This window comes from Tachysurus vachellii, chromosome 7 (genome assembly GCF_030014155.1).
Source record: "Tachysurus vachellii isolate PV-2020 chromosome 7, HZAU_Pvac_v1, whole genome shotgun sequence".
NCBI lineage: Eukaryota > Metazoa > Chordata > Actinopteri > Siluriformes > Bagridae > Tachysurus > Tachysurus vachellii.
Genome location: NC_083466.1, coordinates 10,955,918 through 10,973,110, shown reverse-complemented (window position 1 = coordinate 10,973,110; position 17,193 = coordinate 10,955,918). Strand labels below are relative to the sequence as shown.

At 36.6% G+C, this 17,193-nt stretch overlaps 1 protein-coding gene across 1 annotated transcript; it reads right to left on the bottom strand.

Moving 5' to 3' along the window:
- Nucleotides 1-210: 210 nt before the first annotated feature.
- sstr1b (somatostatin receptor 1b) lies at nt 211-1,359 on the bottom strand. Its single transcript, XM_060873435.1, has 2 exons — nt 501-1,359; nt 211-404 (listed from the first exon to the last, which is right to left on the bottom strand). The coding sequence occupies exons 1-2, from the start codon at nt 1,341-1,343 to the stop codon at nt 225-227; spliced, it is 1,023 nt and encodes a 340-aa protein (XP_060729418.1). The 5' UTR covers nt 1,344-1,359; the 3' UTR covers nt 211-224.
- Between the last annotated feature and the right edge of the window lie 15,834 nt (nt 1,360-17,193).

Genomic DNA, 17,193 nt, shown 5'->3' with positions numbered 1-17,193 from the left:
TGTACATACTGAATATCTAAAACTAAGACTTTTAAATATCATAATTAAGCTTTATCAGGAAGCCTATACAAAAGAATGTAAACTACAATCAGTTAACATCACATATATAATACAATAAATCAAGTGGTTTTAAGTACTTATTGTACACAGACAGTAAAACTGGTTCCTATTTAAATATGAACACATGTTTTTTGGTCTGCTTATGAGAAAAGTCTGAGGAAAGTTTACAGGGTAGTGGTACGAGAGGTACATGTCCCATTGCGAAACACCATATCAGAGGCTAAGCAGCACTCTTTAGGGAAGTCCTGTGGACCACATGTTGTTTGGCGCCGTAGGGCCACGGCATAGTAATCCACCGGCTCTGCATCCGGCCCATTCTCCATCCAGCGGAAGCAGACAATTCTCTGGAAGGAGCGGCGGAAGTTGTCAGACACAAATCCATAGAGTATAGGATTAGCACCACTGTTAGCATAGCTTAGAATGAGAAACAGCTGAGTCACCATGGGGTCTGGCGGCTGGCAGAACACACTCACGAGCTGCACTATGTAAAAGGGCATCCAGCAAAGCACAAAGACAGCAACTACCAGTAGCACCATGCCAGTGATCTTCTTCTCAGAGCGCCGCCGCTGTAGCCATCCTGCCTTGAGCCCTACTGCTCGCATACGCACCACAATCAAGCAGTAGCACAGGCAGATGGCTCCCACAGGAAGCAAGAAGCCCAGCAAAAAGATATACACCACAAATGCTTCTGACCATGAAGACTCAGGCCACAGAAAGTTGCAGTCTTCTCTTCCATCCTGCGCTGGAACGGTGTCTGCAAAGATAATGATGGGCAAGATGACGAGAAGTGATAGTCCCCATACGCAGACATTAACCACTTTGGCAACAGTTGGTCTGCGGTAACGTGCTGCCTTGATGGGGTGCACCACTGCAATATAACGGTCCACGCTAAGAACAGTCAAGCAAAAAATGCTGGTGAACATGTTGATGCCGTCTACGCTAAGGACCAGCCGACACATCATCGATCCGAAGGGCCAATGACGCACCGCAGCCGAGGTGGCCAGAAACGGAACACTCAACATGAAGAGTTCATCAGCAATTGCAAGATTCAAAATGTAAATATTAGTTGCTGTTTTCATTTTGGCATACTTCAAGATGACGTATATAACCATAGCATTTCCAATTATGCCCACACAGCAGACTAGGGCATAGATAGAAGGGATGATGATCTTGCTAGCATTGGACTCTGACTGAAAATCCTCATATTCAATGGTGAAATTAAAGGGAAAGTCAGTGGAAGAAAGTGTGTTTTCACTGTTATTATATTCTGTAGGTTCAGCCATTTTTCTGATTTTGTCACACCACATTTGCTCAAGCTACCTAGCTAGCTATATTGCGTACATTTTTAATTAATTTTATTAAAACAGTATCTTTGTTTTGAATGTAACAGTAGTGAGATTTAAACATGGTGTTTATTTGATCCTTCATCCACAAAACTTGAATTTGATCAGAGCACATCAGGAAAATCAATTTTTGAAACTTTTTTGGCAATGGACCACGCAGCAAGTTGGATTCCTCCAACTAAATGATTCCATCTGTGGAATTTCGAGCTTGAACATTCTTCATTCATTGATAAATAAACCTATGTGCATATATGAGAAGGTTGCAGGTGTTGGTGGACTAGGCTTGGTGTGGAGTGGCTCTCAAACACTCAGACTTGGCAATGAGAGCACATTCCACTACTTAGATGAAATTAGGGCTGAAGAAGCACAGTATTATGTGGTTATTCTCTTGACAATATAATCCAGCCTTCTGAACAAGGCTTTTTGTTGAGAATTGAGGTTCTTACTGCAATCACATGATGATTTATGTCTTTGCTCACATGATGGAAAGAGTGGCACAGAATCCAAAGGATGGATAATCACATATCTGTAATTCTTATGTTTGTTCCTTGTATGCCTTGTATATTGTACTAGTCCATCTAAACCATCTGTAAAACACACGAAGAAACAAAAAGAGTCATTATTGTTTGCTGCATATCTACAATATATGAAATCAACACAAAACAACAAATCATATTTTAAGTTAATGGAACCCTCAAAACATCCCACATTTATTTTTAAAAGCACAGTGCAATATTCATGTATAGCAATTTATGTGCATCTGAGAGAGGACCAAAAAAAAAAAGAACAGAGGCATGATGCATCATTCAGACATGCATTTTTTGTATCTGCCACACACTCTGCACTTGTCTACTCAGCCATCCGCCTGTAAAATTACCCCATTCACAACACAGAAGCACCTTTGACACCAATTTCTGTCCTTACAAGGAGAAAACATGCTGCAGAGAGAAGACATGATAAAAGAAAAAAATAAAAGAAATGATAAAAGAAATTTGCAAAATGAAAATTTGATCCAAGAAAGCAGATGAGAAATGCTGACTATAATCTACCACTTCCACTTCTTCTCTCTGTCAATGAGGCCTACAAAAATAGCAAATACAAGGTTATTGGTAAAGAACCAAAATATCAATAGGTTGTATTTGCATTTACTTCACTCTGAGATAGTGGCTATTCACAGCTTGTTTCTAAAGTCTGGTGTTGTGAAAATGGCTTTGTGAGGTTAATCAGTAAAATCCATTTAAATGGCAAGTTTTTGTGATAAAAAAGTTGAATGCTGTAGATTTAAAAATTTTCCTATCATATCAAGCTTCTTATTATTTCTAGCAGCACCACAATGCACACAATCAAGCAGCTACTGATCAACAGCTTCAGTTAATGTTTACATTAAACATCAGAATGGGGCAATCTCAGGCAATCTCAAAAAAAGGCAATCTCAGTGACTTTGGCCGTGGCATCGTTGATGGTGCCACTGGTTTGTACAACAGTCTCTAGAATCTATAAAGTGTGGTGCAGAAACTAAAAAGATCCAGGTTTGTAATTGGAAATAGCTTATTGATGAGAGAGTTCCGAGAAGAAAGACAGGACAAATTATTCAAATAAGCACTCATTACAACCTCAGGTGGTGAGCAGAAGACCATCTCAGAACACACAATACATCAAAATCTGAAATCCAAAATGAGCTACAACACTCTGCTCCTGTCAGCCAAGGACAGAATTCTGAGGGTACAGTGGGCACAGACTCCTTGAAACTGGACAGTTGAAGACTGAAAAAACTACAACTGCACCATTTTAGCGTGTCTCACTGTAGCCTCAGATTCCTGTTTTTTTGGCTGAGAACCCAATGTGGTCTTCTCCTGTTTTCCTCTGACCTCTTGCATTAACATTTCCAGCAATAGCGTGTCATGAATTGCAGGGATACATATGTTTCTATTAAAGTGGCTAATGAGTGTGTGCTGCTGTATACAGTACCATAAAGACACAACTGGTCGGCTCTGAATTGGTCGATGCTCGTGCGGGTGAAGCTTAAGTGTGCAAAAATTACTGACTGGATCAGTAGAGGAGTGATGCCTTCTGTTACAGAAGAGCAGTAGAGACAACAGGTTTCCCTGGACGGAAGCAGGGAAATTGGAAGTAAAAACAAGGACAAGCTAGAAGAAATTGGAAGTTGAAAGTGAAAAAGTAAACCCCATCTGCACAGTCTCAAACATGAAATTATAGTGAATAATAGCTCAGTAATGGTTCAGTGATGAAAGCGAGAAAGGGGAGTGAACGACAGAAACAGAATTGAATAAAAACAAGAGTGGATCCACAAGAGAATGGGGAACTCTATCACTTTTCTCAGTTTTGAATTAAAGGCTCCTGGAGTACTTTTTTCTTGTAGCAAATGATAATGCATCATTGCTTAAAGAGCAGTGCAATAATGACTAAAAAAAAAAATATCCTGTTGAATGAGTATTAAATGTTTAAATTAATTAAGCGTTTACTTTTTTACCTTCTGTGAAAATAAGACAAGGAGTAAGAACTTCAGACTTTCAAATACGTATAAATCATTTGTCTGTTATTATATGCAGGAAGGGTTTCACTGAGCAAAATCTATTTTAGTTGTTAATATTCATATTAGACTTTAAGCTGGAAAGACTTAAACTCATAGCACGTTTATTTAAATACGTGACAGAATCAGGGATGTGGCTTGAGCATATTTACCTTGGGCTTGATTTCTTGGCTAGAGAATAATGTTTCGGTTGGATGACTCCTTTCAGACAGCAATAATGCACCAATAAATATTCATGATTTTTAATGAATGTTGAAAAAAGATCACAGAAGGCAATACAGTTCCCTTTTCCAATATTAATAATTTATGGAATTATAACACTGGGCTTCTTTCAGAAACTTTCATAAATGCACCAATTGGATTATAGTTCATTACGTTTAGTGGACTTAAACATAAATTCTTATTTATGTTTTTGGGAGGTTGATGGAAGCCAGATAACCCAGAGGAACCTTTTACGGATGTGGAGAACATGTCAAACTTTACACAGACAGAAACCTGAGCAATGCTCCCCACTGCCAATGTGACACTTACTGTATAATCTCAGGATAACAACTCAGGATTTTACTAATAGCAAATTAACAAATGCCATAAAACTTTCTCAACAAAAGTCCAAGACTTGATATTACAATGTCACACCAGAACACAAAAACGCTCATGCAGGGAGAGATGTCAATCTCATCCACAAATGTCCGTTCTGAGTACAGGTTTTCATTCCAACTAAGCAGGAACTAAACCTGATTCTTCCTGTAGTTTCTGCTTGGTTGGAATGATATCCTTCACTCAGACTGGCCCTTAATTCTGTGTAAGATTATACATTCCTGCTTTACTGAGTGTATCAGTGCTGCAATAGCAACAGTATTAAAAAAAAAAAGACATGGTAAATTACAAATATGAGAACAACATATGAGTAACAGCATGCTTTCCATAACTGCAGCACTAAGGGACTTTAGTATCATACAGTTATAGCTGTCAGAAATTTATTTGAAGAGCATGTTTAGTTATTTTTTGATGAATTAGCACAAACAGAGTGGCAAATCAACAGAAAACAATATAACAATTTAACTGAAGCAATAAAACTTAATCTAAGTCTTCCTGTACATTTCATAACATAAACTTTATTATGTGCATTGAATATAAAGGTTCTATGATTTTTCAAGACAATATTGATTGTTGATCTTGCTATGAAGGTGACTAATGAAAAAGCTATAAAAATCATCTAGACAAATGGTTGTTCTAATACTTACATTTAGCTAAAACTGATGTCTGTAGTGCTACTATAAAAAAAAATAATACTACTAACTATATACTACTACTACTACTACTAATAATAATAATAATAATACAAAGAAGAAACATTTTTTTTGTTAAATTCAGTGTCCCCATACAAACTACTGGACAGACAGTGTGAGTGTGTGTGAGTGAGTAAGGGAGTGAGAGAGAAAGATAGAGCAGGAGAGAGACAGAGAAAGAGTGAGGAGGATGGAGAGAGATAGAATAAGAGAGAAGGGGAAAAGAGAGGTAGTGAGAGAGGAGTGAGAGGTGGGGGGCAGTAGATATTGACAGCTGGTGAATCCACACTATATATTTACTTAACACCATTTGACATATGGCACTTTTTGTAAATGAAAGTTTCTGGACAGAACAGAATCTGTTCTGCTTTTGCAGGCCAATCACGTCCTTTTTTACGGTAGCTTTCACTGGAATACTATCATTCTGTTGTCATATTTTATGGATGCATTCCCATAGCTGTCAAAAGACAAATTAAAGCACAGAATGAAGTCAGTGTGTGGCTGCATCTAATTAGTTGTTGGAGACAAGCTTTGAACTGTGCTTATTAGAATATTATGAGGTTTAAATTACAGAACACATCCATATTTCTCAAGTGTCTCAGTGTGAATGAGTGGCACTGTGTATTCCCACAATGCATAATGGAACATATGTTAATTTAAACAATGAAAAATAACAGCAATGTGCAGGTTAATTGGCTTGTTAATCTTATATATGTATTTGTATCTGTTTAGAAAACACTATCTGTTTCTTCTGAATAACATTTGTATTCAATTTCCAATTTGTATTCATTGGGCATTATTTGTCAAAATGAACATATGTGGTAAACACACCAAGACTATTCTCTTCCTATCGTAATTGATTAGCCCTTTCCTGGCTCTCATGATTACAGTCTCTATTTACAGTATAGGGCTCATTAGAACTCTGATTGCTAGCTTTAATGGGAAAAATCCTCAGTAGTCACTTTTATCTAGTATCATATATTACAGGTTTAAGGATGATTTCTCCTGTTTGTAAACACTTTAGTAATGTCAAGGTTCAGATTTTTGTATTCTAATGGCAGGTATGTTTGCTTCTTTCTGGAAATAAATGGTTAAAATGTAATGAAAAATTATCTACCAATAAAACAAAACTATGATAAGTTAAAAGTTGAAAAAAAAATCAACTTTGGGGTTGGCTATGCCAAAACTGAAATTGTGTACAGTATGTGTGTAAGTGTGTGTCCACCACAGTGACCCTGTCCATGACTTTAGTTACTGAAGTATGAATCTATTAATAAATAAACAAATACAACTCTTGCTGTATGTTCTTGTTGACATAGTAGTGTTATTCTTGATTTCTTGAATTGTTATTTTTTAATGCAACATGCCTTCCACTCTTTGTTGCATCACAAACTTCAGAAATCTCTCACTTGGCTCCTGCTTTCTGTATATTTCCTCTTACAGATTTCAGTGATGTGTTGATATTTAAATGCTGATCAAAAAACCTTTTAAAATATTTTAGGCTTTCATTTTTTTTGTTACAAAGGCTAATATTTGTTGAAATAGTTGTGGCACAGTTACAATTGTGAATTGTAAGTTTGTCTTCAGAAAACTTTTTTTTAAGTATATAATGAGATTATACTCCACCTTGTGGCAATATCATGATGTCTTGATGCTATTAACAAATGCAAATCCACGACACTCCACCAGTGCTTGCTAACCAGTCTTTGATTAAATGAAAAATTAAATTGATTCATGTGAAAGAATATCATGTTTTATTTATACACACATCTTCAGTGTAACATATCTCAAATCCATTAAATTAAAGAACAAAAAGCTTAACGGCTAAATGGTAAAGCTTTCTTTCTTTCTTTCTTTCTTTCTTTTTTACACTTTTTTACACAGTACAGTCTGAGATAGGCTTTTTTTATGCTGTTGTTTCAATTCACTCATGATAAATTGATTCACAAAGAAGACATTAGATTGGTTTCACTGTAGAATAGGATGCTGTGGTCTTACACTTTCTTTTCCATTTTATTCTTACTCTTTCAGCTATTTATACTCTTAAAAGGTTATATTTGAGCCTCTATTATCCATTAATGGGGCCAAAAAATATTCTACAATTTTGCTTGGTCTTCCACTTCATCATAATATAGTTTAATACATTACTGATTTTGAAATTGATGTAGAATAAAATTACTTCATTCACCAGACTGAGTATTGGAGTATTTTTCCACCGGAGAGTGTCTTGAAATCATGTTAATTCCCACCTGATGCTTCATATAACTTATGGGGGTCAGACTGAAAAATGAATGGGTTCGGGGCATCTTTTATTAAAACATTAAAACAAACTGACCGAATATCTATCTTCACCTACTAGAATTTATAGGGACATTCATATACATATCGTATTTATCAGTGTGTAAGGTGTCTGAACACTTTAATGAGGTTTCTGTTTTGTTTTTTTTGTTGTTTTTTTTTTTAATTTTATCATAGTATTTGAAAAAGTTTATTACAAAAGTTTAAATGCACCTAAAAAAATAAAACAAGTGACACACAGGCTATTAAAATAACTTATATTAAGATAACTGTTTGGTCATCTTTGTTCTCTGAATAAAATCAGTAGTTAAAGCTCTCAAAGAACAGCAAAAAATAAAAAAGCTCACTACAGAAGCTGTCTCTGCTTTATATTCTATTTCTTTCAAGCAACCTTAACACAAATTACAAAGACCACCTGGCTCTCATTCTACAGTTTCTTAAGAACTCTCATTAACATTCAATACTGATGCAACTTGGACAAAAAACACGTAGGTGGCTGAAATCACTTGTTAATGGCTAGTGCTGAAATAAACGCACCTGCTGTTCTGTCCAAGTATCAGGCAATTCAATCAACTACCAAAAAGAAAAATACGGATTCTTGAGACATGGATCTATGGATATGGATATTTATCTGGAATTTTTAATGAGAAACATTAAACACATAAAACATTCAATATTTACAGGCCCTCTAAATACAGACATTTTCTCTCCTCATATCCATCTGAAGAACTACTGAGATTATTAACCTTTAACTAGGATAAGAGATTCTCTCTGGATTTGTAAACTCTGGAGATTAAAGTTGTTTTACTGAACAAAACAGTACCTAAAGATGCAAAAAGAGTATAATAAATCCATGCTCAATGTTCTGTCCATTTTGATTGCATAGTATTTATCTCTTCAGGTGTAAAACCTGCTCGGCTTCTAAGCACCAAACAATTGAGCACAAGAGGAAGAAAGACATCAGATGAGTCTTTTGTACATGCTGCTATTTATGTGCAAATGCTGCTGACACTTATGTTCCGTCCTGTACAAACAACAGCTTCAGATACACACCTTTAAAAACATTTCAGGTCCTGACAACTCTAGCATAGTCTTTGTTTTTATCTCATGCCTGCTGATAGAACGCAATGCTATAGAGATGATTAATGTGCAAGTAATGTTCTTTTAACAACTTTGCCCACTGTAATAAACCTGAAATAATTGTTGATTGGGAAAAAAATCAAATGAAGAATGGTGATACTAAAGAAACCTTTGTGTGTGTCCACATAAAATATGCCCATCAGTAATAATCCATCAATTAATCAATATCCCCTCTCTTTTTACTCTTCAGGTCTGTCTTTCAGCATATATTAGCATATCCATATATACATAAATCCATTATAAGACAAATGTCCATGTCAATAATTGCTGAAAACAGTAAACAATAATATTTTTATTGGCCAGAGAAATCAAAGAAATGACCCACCTTGTTTGGTTCAGATAAGAGTGCATGAGAATGAGTGAGTGTGGAAGGAAACAGCCTATGCTGCTGTGCTTTTCCTCTCAGGATGTTGGAGACTGGAGACAGCTGAGATATCCTCTCTTCTCCGCTGCTTCTGTGCATCCAAACAGCCGCCAGTCTACTGCTGCTGCATCCCCTCTCTCTAACATTCTTACACACACTCACTCACACACACACACACACACGCAGACACACACTCTCTCAAACACAGCATCATGCTGCCCCCATCCTGGAAATCTAATTGCCTTTCCTGTGCAAAGGATTCTATTTATTTCTCCTTGATTTCCATTTCTTTGTATTTGTATCATTCACACTTGTATTTACTTTGACTATCCTTATGAGGACCTTCCATTGAAATACATGTTAATGCAGTTATGTCTACAGCTAACCTTAGTACACACACACACATTATTATTATTATTATTATTATTATTATTATTATTATTATTATTATTTACAATCAGTATGTACATTTTGTGATTGCATGTATTCATCCTTGTCACCGTGAAAGCTCTGGTGTAAGCAGATGCCATTAGATGTCCTATAATTAATTAAACAGCGTATCACATGATCTCATATAAATACACATATTCCTGGTAGATCCCAAGAAGCAGCAAATCAAAATAAATCTAGGACAATTGTTCAGTATCAATAAGGGTTTTGCTATACAAAAAGAAAACCAAAACTTTAAACTTCCCATGATGCTTGCATGGTCTATCTCTTGTCAAATTGTGAGAACTTCAGAGGCACCCTCATAAATTTTGGGGAACTGAAGATGGTCTTTCAAGAGAAACTAGGCCATAACTTCTATGCTTATACACTATATGGCCAATATTTTGTGGACACTTGACCGTCACACCCATATGTGGTTTCTAAATACAGTAGCTGCCACAAATATATAGGCACTTAATGTTGTAGAATGTCTTTCTATGCTGTAGCACTATAGTTTCACTTCATTGGAACTACAAAGCCCAAACCCCTTTTCCAGCATGTCAATGCCCTTGTGCACAAAGTGAGCTTCATGAAGACATGGATGAAGTGGAGGAAACTGAATGTCCTGCAGAGAGCCCTGACCTTTGGTATGAAGTGAAACAGTGATTTCCCCCAGGATTCTTTTTCTGACATCAGTGCCTGCTCTGGCTTCTCATCTTGTGGCTGAATGCACACAAATCTTTAAAGCTACACTCCAAAATCAAGTGGAAAGGCTTTCCAGAAAAAGTATGTGGTGAACATCTGGTTGTAATGGTCAAACATCTACTGTACATACTTCACTCTATATTTAAAAAAGACATAAACTGTGCTTCTGTGTTATAAGATCAGGCTAAACACACACAGACACACACACAGACACACACAGACAAACACAGACAAACACAGACACACAAACACACACACAGACAAACACAGACATACAGACACACATACACACACAAACACACACAGACACACTCACACACACACAGACAAACACAGACATACAGACACACACATACACACACACACACACACACACAAAGAGCATTGTCACCAGTGCATGTCACTTGATGGTTAAGCCATTCAATTTCATCTTGAAGATAAGAACAGAACAGCTGTCCAGTACTAAGTCCACACCACTCAGAAGCACTATTATTCTTCTGTTCAATTCTTCTCTATACCTTCTGTCTGAACATACAACCCAATATATTTTCTCCTAAATAAAAGAGGGGTTTTTAAGACACAATATTTCATTCTCTAGATATCAATCCTTTTAATGTTTTAAAGTTTTGTTATCCTTACATATTTTTCAAGCCCCATGAACAGCTACAAAATATTCACCCATCCACAAATCATGTCTTTGGAGTGGGAGAGGAATCCAGAATACCTGGAGGAAACCCCTAAAGCATGGGAGAACATGACAACCCCAGAGGTGCAAAGCAAACATATTAACCACAAAGCCACCATGCTTATATAAAAAATACTAAAATACACTATAATGCAGTATACAATGCAATAGCTTACTTATTAATTCCTTTCTTAGAGGGCCCTCAATGATTATAGAGTGTCTGATTACCTCCATTTCATTATTTTGTACTTAATAAGGTTTGTAATAGCAGGTTATGTAAAATCTCCATAATAAAATAAAACCATAGATAATGTTTTTTTTTTTAACCACACTTTATATTGTATTCTAAACAAATTTATGCTTAAAAAAAAAACTCATGAAGACCCTGAGCATGTGTAGACAGAACATGCACCCTTCATGGAGGAAGGAAAGTGCAAGAAGGGTGTGTAGGTGCAAAGCAAACAGACTAACTACAAATCCATCATTGTTAAGTGTTCATGGGTGTATTATATCTTTGTCTATGTTGCTTATGTGGGTGTGGTAGAAAAATATTGTAATGCACCTGTAATGAGTCTGTCTGTGTTTCTGCCCTGTTTCTGTCTGCTGTCTTTCCCTGTTGTTAATTGTTTGCTCCGCCCACTCATTGGTTACCACGGACATTAATTGAACTCCATCTCTCCTTCAGGTGTGTTGTCTTTGTCTCTGATTGTCTCTGCTTTGTCATTGGTTCCTGTCAGTTATATATACTCTGTTTTCTCACTTCCCTGTTGCTAGTCGTTGTCTATATGTTTGTGTTCCTGTTTCCCGTTAGCTCTGTGTGTTGCCTAGTTTTTCCTGTCTGTTATCTGTTTCTTGTCTTGGTTTATTAAAAGGTTTCAACTGCATTTGGATCCTCACTCGCCTCTGTCCTGCATCGTGACAGCACCACAGTTCATAAAAAAACACAGCCTTAACTTTTTAACAAAGGAAAAAAAAATTAGTGTACATTCTGCCAGTAAAGGAATAACCATTACAAATACCTATGAAATTGCATCCAAAAAAAAAACCACTAAATCAGTTACATTGTTATTAAAATCATTAAATTATTCTCAGTTCTTTTACTTTCATATTCTTATTTATATTCCTGGAAATCCATGCACCAAGTCCATACTTCAATGTCCACTTTATTAGGTACACCTGCTCACTTGTGCAGTTATCTAATCAGCCAATCATGTGGCGGTAGCACAATTTATACAATCATACAGATACATTCTGAGTAAACTCTAGAGTCTGTTGTGTGTGAAAATCCCAGGTCAGTGGGTTATGAAATGCTCAATCAAGCCCATCTGGCACCAACATCCAGTCACAGAGACTGCACATTTTCTTGATTCTGATAATTGATGTGAAGATTAACTGAAGCCCCTGACCTGTTTCTGCATGATATGTTTTGTGCTGCTGACACATGATTGTCTGTTTGAACTGCTACTTTGTGATAATGTCCACTGTTAAGTGTTCTACAAATAAAACTGAATTGAATTGATTGTATAATTTCATAAATGAGCAGGTATAAAGGTGTTCTTTATATATTGTACATCCCACTTAATTTTCATTTCCTGTAACTGACTTAAATTGGAGTTTTTGTATGATAACTGGAAATTGTAGCTACACCGCAATGCATTATGAATTTCAATCAAAGTTTGTGTTATCTGCCTGGGACTTTTTTCTCTCCATGTGTGCCTATAATAACACCCAAACATGTCTGATCATGTTTCTACATTATATATGACCTTTTCGTTTTTGGAGTCTTCAACGTTGCCTTGGCCTGCATTACACAATGTCATTTAAAGAAGCAGTTGCCAGGGTAACGGTGTGTGAAGATGAGCAGTGGCTGTGAAAGTGATGAAACATCTGCTCATTTTAAGGTGGGAGCGTGGCACCTCCTGTGCTCATTCGATGAGTATGTTTAAACAAGCCCTTTCCACATCAGGAGAAAAACTAATAACAATAGCAAGCTCAGAAACTGCTATGATTAGCTAGTATATAATCCTGTGACTAGGCTCATACTTGACTGGACTGGATTTACATTTCCAATCCTGCTGGAGCTGTTGCAAACCCTGTCTTACGAGATTGATTCTTCTCCCAGTGGAAGCCCATCTGTTCTTGGCAAGAAAAACTGCAGGTGAAGAGATCTTTAATTAATGTCCCAGGCATCAAGTGACATGTTCTTATACCCTGCTGTGGCTGTGGCTAAGCCAGTATACACATTCTACTAGTGATATGACAGCTTATATGATAGAGAGTTTAGTTTGCTGTGAGTAGTGCATTAGACCTCTGTACTGTCAGAAAATGTCTGAGCCTGATACATGGTCAGTTGCAACAACATAGTCAATATGCAATCAGACACATCAGGGGAAAGGCACTTATTAAATCCTGAAGTTAATTTGAGGGCAGGCCTCTCTCAGTTGGCATGAATGAACTTAGTTCATTTAACGAGCATGATTATACAGCGAGTCTGAAAGCCTCCCTTTCATTAATTTGTACTCAATAAGAGTTGTAATAGTGATGAGGCTGAAATGAAACCTTTTATAACCTAAAACCCTATATTTTATTAATAAAACCATATTTTTTACAGTGTTCTAAATAACTCTCTGCCTAAAAAAAAATACTGAGCATTTCATAATGTGCGTAGATATAACATGCACCCTACATAGGGGATCAATACAAAAAAAATAATAGGGAAAAAAGATCAATACCAAAATTGACTAACAGGTACAAGGTGTGACATTTTGAACTTATGTATTGGAGATGCTGCTCAGTTAATAACATAAAAATGCTTATTTCACACATATTGGTAGCCTCACAACTAATATTTTCTGAAACCTGCTCTGGAGAAAATAACAGCAATAAGCCTCTTATTGTATTTTCTAACAAGGTTCGAATTCAAACAGGTTTTAATGTCTGCAATCTGGACAGTTGAAGAGAGTTTAAAACATCACCATTTTCCAATATTCAGCTGTCTAGTTTCAGTGAGTCTCAGCCTACTGTGGCCTCAAATTGCTGTACTTAGTTGTCAGGAGAGGAACCTTATTTGGACTTCTTTTGTAACAACTCTTTCTCGAAGTGTGCTATGCATGGTGAGATGTTTTTCTGCTCACTACAATTTGTAAAAAGTGGTCTCCCTCCTTTAAACATTTTTAATAGTACACTGGTGTCCACCGTCTGCCAGTGGAATAAAAATTGACTTATCAAACAATTTCAATCAGTATAAAACAATGAATTATTTTATGGCCGTGGTGTATGTGACAAAGTTGTTTGTGACTAGAAAATGTTGTTACCAGAGAGTATTTTTTGCAAAATCTTAGAGGGTCAGTATGTTCTGGAGACCAGATGGTGAGACTCAAGGCTCAGAATCAGCTTATTCAGACCTTGGTACGGTTATCCGGGCATCATAACTAAACCAACCATAGACAATGTTTTTCTTTCTTTGGTTTCTGTGTTTAATCATGATTATAAAAACTCAATGTAACGAATAATCAGGGGTCCTTTATCTCTCATGTTTCACGTGGAGCAGTGGGTCCTGTTGAGCAGTAGTACAATTAATTGTGAATGTTTTTACTCTTGCCCGAGCCTACCAGTGTGCTATTTTCTGAAAACCTCCTGAAAAGTGATGGCTTTTAGTGTGAGACATAGAATCACTTTGGACATCTCAGAGAGCAAAATGGGTTTGATATTATCATTTACTCTCAAGATATATTTAAAAAAAAAATTTATGTTTGGGTCAGGGTTGGAACTTTTCTATGAATACATTGCTCTTAGCAGGCTAGGTTAAAAACAGAAATACTCATGAACTACAAATTCCAAAATATGAGTGTTTATCTTCATATAAATCATTTAGCACCACTGTGGAGCATGACACGATGAAGAAATTTAATGTCGAACATGGATACAACAAAACAGGCACAAATACCATTTTTTGGGCCTTCTAATGTCATTACAAAAAGAAATGCAAAAGGCATGCTGCTCTCTCGCATCCACATACTTACACATTACAGACAATTAGAGATGCCAATTAGCATACAAAACATGTCTTTGGACTTGGGGAGAAAACCAGAGTATTCATAGGAAACCCAAAAATCACAGAGAGAACATGCAAACTCCACATACACAGAAAAGATAAAGGGATCAAAACCCCAACCCTGGAGATGAGAGACAAAAATGAGCTAAAAACTAAGCCACCATGCAACCGATTGCAAGATAGGTCTTTGGAGGTCATTTAAAGACAGCCAGTGTCTCAGTTGTTCAGACATCTAAGTGAAGTTCATTCCACAGCTTAGGTGCCGGAACAAAGAGTACTGATGTGTATAAATCTCTTTCTTGTTCAATGAGAGATGGTGGGAGCAGTCAAGCCGTGCTAGAAGATCAGGGGTAGCATGTTGCAGTGTGGGACAATTTAGGGAAGACATTAATAACAGCCTACAACATGTGTCTTTAGATTAGGGGAGGAAACCAGAGTACCTGGAGAAAACCAACAAAGCATAGAGAGATCAAGCATACAGGGCAGAGGCAGGAATCCAAACCTCAACCCTGGATGTGTGGGGCAAATATGCTAGCCTCTAAGCCTCCATTTACCCCAGTGCAAGACAAGTAAAATGCAAACAGTTGGGTTGCAGATTGACAGTAATTTCAGAGCAGCTGAGAGCTGAAACACTGAGTAATGGGTTGGAGTTTAATTAGTGACATTACACTTGCTATGACGGACAGGCACCAAGGCTATTTCAGTATAGTCTGGGATTTGTTTTCTTTGCATACATACACACAAAATACACAATATATACAAAATGTATATAGTTTTTTTTCCCCCCCAAAACCACCCAGCTTAAAATGAAGCAAAGGGGTTTGTGTTTTGTTAGAAATTGACCTGTGCCTGGTGTTCTACATTCTCTCTGAAACCCTGGCTCTTAATACTCTCTTTCTCTTCTTTTTTAATGCATCCTGAGACAGTCCAGATTGAGCTGCTGTGCTTTTCATTACTCACAGTGGTTTCTACAGCAGAGGACAGAACCGTATTCACAGTCAAATATTTTCATATCACCACCCTCAGCATGAGTGTGTCAGGGTGATATCATTAATCAGGACTTGTGGCCTTCAAAACAAGTTGAAGCCAGATCAGAAACACCAAACTAAATTCAAGATCTGAATTCCAGGCCTGTTTGCCATGTTTGTTACAGAGCGGCTCTTTATGTGAGGGTAATAATTATGAGGCAAGAGATATGAAGGATAATGAAGCCTTCACTCAGTGAACCAGAGGCACTGAAACGTATTATGACTAAACTCCTTTTAGACGTCTGCTAAATAAGGCATCGTTCATTGATTCTGATTTTCCGAGTGAAGCACACCATTTAACTGTCTTACTATGCACAATATGTTGCATCTTGTTTAAGTATTCACATCCCTTGGACCTTTCCCCTATTTTGTAGCATTAGAACCTGAAACTGCAATTAAGATTATATAGTTTTATTAATAAAGCATGTTTTAAAAACAATAAGAGTTGATTAAAGTGCTAGACATACATTAGAATAATAGTGAGACTAAAATCACACAGGGCACAATAAATAAAGAATAATGGTAAGAGACGAAATGGTATTACTATCAAAACCATTTCGTCTGGTATAGGAAGAGAAATAGGAAGAGACAAATAGGAACAATAGGAAAACAAATAGGAAGAGATTCAAACTGCAAGCGTGAAAATATATGTATCTAGTTTTGATTTGAAAATGTTAACCGGAGACACTCCTTATATCTTGGGGTCGGCTGTTCCTCAGTGTCTTCAAAAGGTACAGTCACCCTTTAACATCACCCAAGACTGTGGAAGTCACAGAAGTGAACAGACAGGAGCCTTCAGAGACACAGGAGCTGTTGTTAATTTATAAAATAAATACTGAAATGCGGGATAAAAAAAAAACAATAAAGTTTGCAAAAGTATTTAACAAAAAAAAAATCATGGTCGCATAAGAATCCACCCCTGTAAAAATGCTGTAAAACCCATAATATAGTTCTGATTCAAGCAGAAGTCAAATATTTTGTTAAATGGGATAAACGTGGTACATGATGTGTTCCTGGAAGGCTAATAAGTTCATTTGCTGGTTACGATAATAATTCCATAAAAAATCCTTCAAACATTCATATATATATGATATAGAGAGGTCACACTAACAAGAATCGTGGACAAACAGACTGACGCACAGACAACCTGAAAACATAATGCCTTCACTATTTTGTGTAAGAACTGAAAGAATATTTTGCATAATAAAACTGAAAGATCATAGATTAACTACCACACTGCTTACAGC